The sequence below is a fragment of the Epinephelus moara genome, chromosome 17 (genome assembly GCF_006386435.1).
Source record: "Epinephelus moara isolate mb chromosome 17, YSFRI_EMoa_1.0, whole genome shotgun sequence".
Classification (NCBI taxonomy): domain Eukaryota; kingdom Metazoa; phylum Chordata; class Actinopteri; order Perciformes; family Serranidae; genus Epinephelus; species Epinephelus moara.
In genome coordinates, this window is record NC_065522.1 from 4,424,014 (window position 1) to 4,432,474 (window position 8,461).

The following is an 8,461-nucleotide window of genomic DNA, read 5'->3' on the forward strand; positions in this document are numbered from 1 at the left end:
CACTGCACAAAAAAACAGCACACGTGGGTTTTTAATGTAATGGGAAAGGTTACAGTCAGCATTCACATCCAGGTCAACCAACTCTGCAGTAGCCACCAGTATTTATCGGCTCCGGCTTTGAACGGCAGTGATGGAGACACAACACCTGTGTGAATGCATTAATTTAGCCCCTTTAGCAGCGAGATGCAGTGACACACCACCACAAAATACCGTCTGTCTACACCCAAGCAGCACTCAAACATTGTTCCAGATTAGTCTGCACTGAGTTTAAAAGAGAGACTGAATAAGTAAGAAATACATAAAAAGAAGTAACCACCGTCAAGTTTTACAGGCCTCCATGCTGCTAACCTGTTTTCTGACCTGTCCGTGACATTGAACGTGACACACTAAAAACAAAACCCACACACACGGAAAGTCATACTTGTGTGCTGCAGAACCATATACACATTGCTCGACTGGCAATAGAAAAGAAGCCTATAGCCTATTTTTAGAAGGTACCGGTGTTCAACATACCCAGTGTTCACATGCTAATTTTGGTGGAAAAGGAGCATCAGTGTGTGCACTTTTCCTGTGTGGTCTTCAATCATATGCTGGCTCCCAAAGGGACTGTACACATGTCACATCTTTAACCGTCTGGAAAACACGAGGTAGGGAACTAGGTGCTACTCTGTACTCACTCTGTGGCAGCTTTCAAGGGCGTGGCGGCAGGTTGTGTCTGAGGTTGCAAAGCATCCATAACCAGCACCGTAGCCTACTAACCAGAAATCCTAAATGCAGAGCTGATCTTCTTCTAGGTGTTGTTTTGTAAGTGTGCATTGGGCCAAATATATTGTTGGAGGGACAGATATAAAGCTCTGGCAGCCCTGCACTAAAATTAGGGTTGAGCCAAATACTCGTATGAAACTAGTATTCGGTATAGATAATGTACTTTTATGAGTATCATACGAGTAAAATGCGTCATTATCTGTACTTCTGATAAAGAAAAATCCTCATTTGGGTGGCTGTGTTTAATCTATTACTCTTGTGATTATCTGAAGCTATTTTGAGGTTGTTTTGTAAATACTTATCTCATTGGTAATAGATATTGCAACTTCTGATTAATCCATTTAAATTTCAGGCTTAAAATAATAACTTCTGATTAGACTCAACCCACTTCTGACACAAATTCTGTCCACTCTGAGTACAAATATAGATAATTTAGTTGGTTAAACAGATACAGACACAGATACAGATAATGTTTACTTGCTCATCCCTAACTAAAATGATCACCTTCTTTTCCATATTTACCGGCTGTGATTGGTTAGTCCTCCTCACATAACATGCGGTGCATGCTACAATGTTCCAAAAGTTGGACTCCGTTTATCTCAGAGCGCACTCTGGTGGTTGAGCACGCCTGCCACATGTTTACATTGAAAACAATAAATTTGAGTGCACAAAAAAACCAACATGTGTATGGTCCCTAAAATATGAAAACTTTGAGGACTCCTGATCAAAGATTGCTTGCAAATGCTCTAAAATTGTCAGTATAGCTGTTAGGTTTCTAAGAGTCCCCCCCCCCCCCCCATTGTTAGGTGATTACAGCCCTGCACAGTGGTAACTGATGTTTTCTCAAAAAAACAAACAAAAAACAAACAATTAAAAAAAGATAAAGATAAAGAAAATATGTTGTAAAAATTTCATCCAGATGATTTGAAGAGTCTTTATAGATTCTGGAAATACATAAATAACGATGGTAAGTGTTTTTAAACGACCTTCTGGGTTTTGAAACACGATCTGCTATCCTTCAGAGAAACTGTGATGGTTTCCTGTGTGAGCAGAATGCTAATGAGAAGCACAGACTGGAGCTAGCCACACACACACGATCATTTATGGCAGTGTTTATATAATTATATATATTATCTATATGTCTAAGCAGAGATGGCTTTAAATTGTAGCACATCCGTATGTATTGTGCACTTTTAGATCAGGTTAGGATCATTTAGCGTTGCTGACGTTTTTCACTTGGGCAAAATTAAACCGTCGGTGATTTTATTTTGAAAGGAGTGGCAGGAAGTGGCTCCGTGTGGGAGTGTCTCAGGGTGCCATAGTGAACGCCTTGTATGCGGCTTTCGAGTGAGACAGAGCTGAACGGAAGGCTGCAGAGAAAAACGGAACGGTTACAAATCCCGTGATCTAGCCGCTGTATTCTCATTTTGTACCGACTGTTGGTGTGTGTGGAGACCGGAGTGATGGCTAACCGCTCTCTGTGGTCACTGTGCCTGCTGCTGGCGCTGCTGCTGCCGCTGGAAGGTAAGGCTTTGTCCTGCACACCTCAGCATATCCACATGTTCTGCCTTTTGTGCCGCACTTTGATTCAAGGCCGAGTAACGGTCCACCGGCCTGGAGGCAGACGTTACAGAGACAGAGAGCACAGAGCCGCCTATTACATGTACACTCAGAATAATGTTTTTTTTTTTTTTTTTCATACACGCCTTATAGATTTTATTATCGATGCTTTATTCAGTTAGTGAGGCTCCATTTACTCCAGATAATGCTAGATGTTAACCAGCTGGAATAAAATCAGTAATTACACATTATTACATAAATTTATTGCAATCAAATATGTAGATGTATATAGAGTTTGATATAGTAACATCTGTTCCATTATTGTTTGATATGATATAGATCAAAGTCATGTGGCACCACCCACTGTATTCTGTCTGTCTGCCTGCAGCTGCACATGCCATGCTGACAATGATGTCACTCTCACTGCTGATTAATATGAAAAGTTAGTCACTTCAAGGTGAATAATTTAAAAGCAAATGATTTAATCCACTATAGCACCTGTCCTCGCATCACAATTACCTCCACCTTACATCACCGTCACCACCACCACCACCACCCCCCCCCAGACAACCAGGTGCAGAGGAGCTCCTGTCATTTGATTCTTTTATTCAGAGGTCTGCATGATAACCCATGGTTTTAATGTATGGGCTGACTGAAAAGCTGCAGTGCAGTCATAACCAGAAAAAGGATGATTTAACCAGTCAGTGGTTGTCTGGTAAAGGAAAAGCTATGATGCAAAGTATGTAAATGAGATGCAAATTGTGTGAATTCATTTCGGCTCACCAAGCTGGGCGGTCAGATTTGGGCATAAGATTGAAAACTCTTATGTCAGGTAGTTTAACATATATATATATATTTTAAATAATTGTTTTAGGGGTTAGTTGAGGTAGGGTTAAGATTTTATGTTGGTAAGGACTGAATGAAGGTAGTACTTCTATCTCTGCTGTGACTTTTAATCCCCTGGTGTCCGCTGATAGCACATAACCAATACCAGTGCTCTCTTTCCCCCAAATTCAAAATGTGTACCGCTCTGCTTGGAGCTCACTGGAATCATTATTACACAAGGTAACATGTGGCCAGGGATGGCTGTTGACCTAAAAACTGAGCTGAAGCTGCATTAGTGTGGATTAGTCACATCTGGCTGGTACCCTTGGCATTGGGTACTGGTTGGGTGGGGCAGCCTAGTGTGCCTAGGGTAGACTGTATAGGCCAGGGGGGTGATGGACTTGTAGTACAGCTGAGTTTTACACTGAAGTTCCTGTCACTGAGATAAAGATAACCTTTAATCAGATAAAAAAAAAGGCTGTTTTTATTAGCTGTAACTATCAGAAAATCCTTGTTTTTAGTGACACCTCTCTTCTTATGTGAACTGAAGTCAGCAACCAGTTGCTCAGGCTTGCAGTCCATAGCCACGAGCGAGCCTAGAGCATTGGCCAAAACAGTGACCAGCACGAGACTGTGATTTACCGTTATCAGGTTGATAGAATGCTGAAAAATAAGTTACTTAAAAAATAAATTACTTATTTAGAAAAGCGTTACTGTCTGCAGTTTTACTACATTAAATTTGGACCATTGGCTCCATGATATTAGCTTGTTGGAAGCCCTCTGCATCACTTTTGGCTAGTAGAAAGCAATTTGTATCATTGTATCATTTACTATTGGCTACATACCATTTATCATAATACATAAGTTAGGAGTTGGTATCATGAATCACGTTAGCTTGTGAAGTATTTTGGCAAGCTAGCCAACTGACGTATCCAATCTTACAGTATTTTGCTAGTCATAACATTAGCAGACAAGCAAGTTAAGGTTAGCCAGCTAGCTTAAATGAAACTCTGCTTCATGGAACTGGTGTTAGTAAGAATAAGAATAACTTTATTCATCCCCAGTAGTGTTAGTTGCTTCATAAAGTTAGCTGATAAATTAATTATTAAACGGCAAACTACCCAATTTACCAGCCAGATCAGCTCTGGAGTCTTGATGAATAAGATGATGTTAATCACTCAGTAGTATTGCTACTTTAGCTAACTAGCCAGTTGTTCGCATTAACAAGCAAGCTAATGTTAGCTAATACTAGCCAGCTAAAACCATAATCTCACAATATTTCATGTGTCAGTATATTGCCTTACGCTAGGATTTTTTTTTTCAGCCCCAGGGCACTGAAATTAGGATTTAAGTTGATGGTGTTACTGTTTATCAAACCACAAATGAGACAAGAATTAGCTAGCTAGCGCAGCCTGCAATTGCTCTCTGCCTCAGTCTCCGTGGCTAGGATACCTCTCCCCTGTGAGAGAACGAATGGCAGCTCAGACCCCAGCCCTGAGGTTCACAACGGCAGCGCTGGGTCTAACCCTTGTAACAGCAGCAACAGAAAGTTTGCTTAATTGGTTTTAGTCGGTGGTCAGGGATCACACCCCCAGCACTCGGTTGCGTCGGCAGGGCCACCATAATGGAAACACAGCATTGACTCTAGGTTGTGGTGTGTGCCGTTCGTTTGTTGACGTTAGTAGATGATATTCCCTTTTGTGTATATTCCCTTCATATTTTTTTATCTATATTGTTCCTACTTTTTTATCTATTTAATTGGGTGTGGATTTAGTTGATATTTTTTCTGGTATTCATTGCAGTCAGCAATGGGAGAATTTCAATGTACAGGGAAACGTGTTTCCTCATTGTGCATATGACAATAAACACTTTGAATCTTGAATCTTGAATCTAGAATCCCTTTCTTAACTAATGTTAGCTAGTGTTGTACACAGTTAGCGCTGTAGCAGAGCTGAAGCGAGGAAAGGCAATTGGGAATGCCAGGCCCCCAGAAGTGTGCTGGGCTTTGAAGCCAATTTTCACAGTGGCTATACAGTGAAATTTCAACTCCCAGGTCTGTTCTGGTGGTACCACTGGGCTCAAAAAGACTTAGGCCATAGACCGTAGACTTCAATAAAAAGACATCTGTAAACCAGTGGATCAATTTTTTTGAGCGTCACAATTCCTGCGAAATGACGCGATCCACTGTCAGGAGTTAAACCATTTGGTCTGATAACATTTGGAAAGTCTAAAAGAACAGCAAGATTAAATCACTTAATTTTCATTCAGTTCAGTGGAAGAAGCCAGCTCGGCCAGTGAAAGTCACTAGTGCACTTGCTTTGTGGGCCCAATGATGCGGAAGCAGTGCCAGTCATCTAGGTACTGCAGAAATAGAGCTTTATTGGCTTCATGTGCCACTGAGCAACTTTCATAGGAATGAATGGGAACCTGTCTTCAGTGCTGTGTCCAGGTCTCTAAATACATCCATGGGGAATGTGCATAACATCACATCCTTTGGATTTTTCCCGCAAAATTTGTCCCAAGCCTGTTCATCCGTTGGCCATAAAAAACAACAAATAAATGAAAAAAAATCTAACGTTACATTAGCACCTTAAAAAGAGAAGCCTACTCCACTGATTTAGCATTGCACTCCTATAACACTGTCAGACTCACAATGGAAGCAGAACCGGAGAAAGCGTCTTTACTTCCTTGTAAAAACCTGGTGCCTACATTACCCAAGATGCAACTTGATGGCCAACAGTTTTGTTCATTGTCAAACTTGTACTCTTTGGACCGCACTGATGTTGACTCAAGTGACATTACATGAGAACATTAATAAGACATCACACACCTCACACAATTAATGCTTTATACCATAGATGTATAATAATAATAGCTAGATACCAGACTGCAATATGGTGCCTGTTCAGTGCAATGGAATTGCTTGTCTAGCGCATATGCCAAAAAAAGTTTCTAGCTTCTGGGTTTTATTTTCGGGGTTTGTCACCCACTGAATTTGCATAGTAGTGTTTCTTTTGCTGGCTCCGCCCATGTGTTCCTGCTCAGCTCATAGACATCACAATGTGAACATATCACAGATTTTTGAATTGCTTTTCTCAGATTCAGGAAAGTTGTACAAATAAAAAACCTTCATGGCTCAAGAATTCATACTAGAAAGGGTCATAATTGACTGTGTTTGCAGTTTGAGGTTGCCTGTCATCAGTTTAAAAGATGTCTCTTTTCTATCAGTGGTCTATGGGGAAAATGCTTTTAGTCCACTTTTTTCCCCTCTGCTCTAATACAGCAACTGGCCACTGCGAAAAATTGGAAGCATGGCTGAGCAGTGTTCCTGGGGGCCTGATTCATACTCATCCACATTTGACGAGAAACTACACCCAGGTTTAAAATCTGCTTACACTGCAATCTAATGGTAGTAGCATGTTCTGTCTGCACACTGTGCATGACACCATAGTACAACATCACATTTACAAGTAAAACAGAACAGACCACATCTAACTGCGATGATGGTTGTCACTGCTAGAAGGCTTGGACATTTCAACCTTTTGAGGTTGGTGCAGTAGTGTGTCTTCATATTAACTTTAGTGAGGAGTTACTCTTTAAGGTTATAAGACAGCCAGTTTGCCCAGTAGCAGCTCATGTAAGAGAAAGGCCAGGTAATCATTTGGGAAGCTTTTATTACCGGACAATATTTCCATAACCTTTAGACATACATGGTAATTTATGAACATAGGGTTTTAAACTTGTTTAACATCTGGTGGAGCTAATTCATGTAGCATTTTATGTTAGGCGTCCGAGTGGTGAAGTGGCCTCAGGCTCAATAATTGTAATGGTCCTGGTTTTATTCCAGCTGGGTGCCTTTGTTACATGTCACCCTCTAACTGTCTCTCAGTGTTTCCTGCCTGTCTCTGTTGTCAGCTATCGAATGAGGGAAAAATGGAGAAGAAATCATTTAGAAAAGGAAGGCTAGACTGAAGTTACAAGATAAGATAGGAACTGATTTCCAGTGGTAATTATGTGTGACAGCAGAACAACAAAAAAAAAAAAAGATACAAGAATTAGATAGAAACAGATAGAGCATAGTGGAGGAACAAATACCTCAAACTACAGCATAAATTGGTATTAAGTCCTTGACCTGTAAAGTAGGAAATCAGTCTTTCTACTTTTTGTTGTTGACGTGTGTGTGTGCTGTGTAATGTGAGCTTCTCTGTGAGTTGTTTAGTAAAGGGGCCGGCCACACGTCTTCGGCTGCTATGCAATCATATGGTGGTTCAATCAATTAATTATTCATTTGTAACTTTAAATCATATAAGATACAACTGCAGTGAAATGTGATCATGTCAGCTCCTTCAACTTGTGCACTGTAATTTAGTCATTTTTGCCTCTTATTACATTATAGGCTGCTGCTTTATAATTGTCCATGTTTCCAGACAGGCTCCAGTATGTGTTAATGGAGTCCCACATAGTTGTGGTAATTCATGGTTTCTGATTATGGCATAATTAACTGTAGACTGGGGTACAGTTGTTTCTGTTGTTTTACAAATTAAATCCACCGCAAACACATTGAATTGATTGCTGTCATTGGTGACATTAACGGTTGTATCCTGGAACGGCTCTGGACTATGATTGGCTCCATCTCTTGCATACAGGGCATGTATTGTAATTTGTTAACATATCTTGATCTCAACAAGATGGCTGCATGGTCACTCCCCTTGAACTCGGGCAGCAACTCCACTCTGCGGCTGCCTCTGAATGGCGTATAGCAGTGATTTATAATGTTTATTCCCCTTGTGATGCAGGGCGAGCAGGAATGGGACAGCACCTCACATTCCCTCTGTCACACCAGTCCTTATTCACCATAAAGCACACGCCTCCTCTCAGAATCCTCTGCTCTGTTGGCATGTCGGCATATAGAAAAGAGTTACCTGGTTGAATGGCGCTTCCAGAACTAAGCCAAGTTTTGCTGATACACAGGATATTACAGTTCCTGATATCCTGTGGGAAACTGATGCAGGTACATTATCTAGTTTATTATCTGATGCCAGTACAATGGCTATGACTGTTGAGTGACTCGCAGCCGCACACCACAAAAAGCACCACCAACACTTGCAAAATAGACATAAGAGTAGGGATGCACCGAATATTCGGTAACCGAATATATTCGGCCAAATATTGCAAAAAAACACACATTCGGTATTCGGTGGAATAAGTTAAAAGCAAGGCCGAATAATAGTGGCGTGTTTTGATAATGCAATCAAACAGCGTGCCGTGACAGGCGGAGTAAAATGTCGGCAGTGTGGCGATCCGTCCGTCA

The 8,461-nt window shown here is 41.0% G+C and overlaps 1 protein-coding gene across 2 annotated transcripts in view; it reads left to right on the forward strand.

The window, feature by feature from the left end:
* The first annotated feature begins 2,081 nt into the window (after window positions 1-2,081).
* cd99l2 (CD99 molecule-like 2) overlaps window positions 2,082-8,461 on the forward strand; it is a 22,325-nt gene continuing 15,945 nt past the window's right edge. The window contains exon 1 of one of the 2 annotated variants that reach the window (XM_050067955.1): window positions 2,082-2,289. In XM_050067955.1, coding sequence (XP_049923912.1) covers window positions 2,229-2,289 — 61 coding nt within the window. In that variant the 5' untranslated portion in view covers window positions 2,082-2,228. The remainder of the gene's footprint in view (window positions 2,290-8,461) is intronic. The other variant, XM_050067953.1, reaches the window with a different exon arrangement.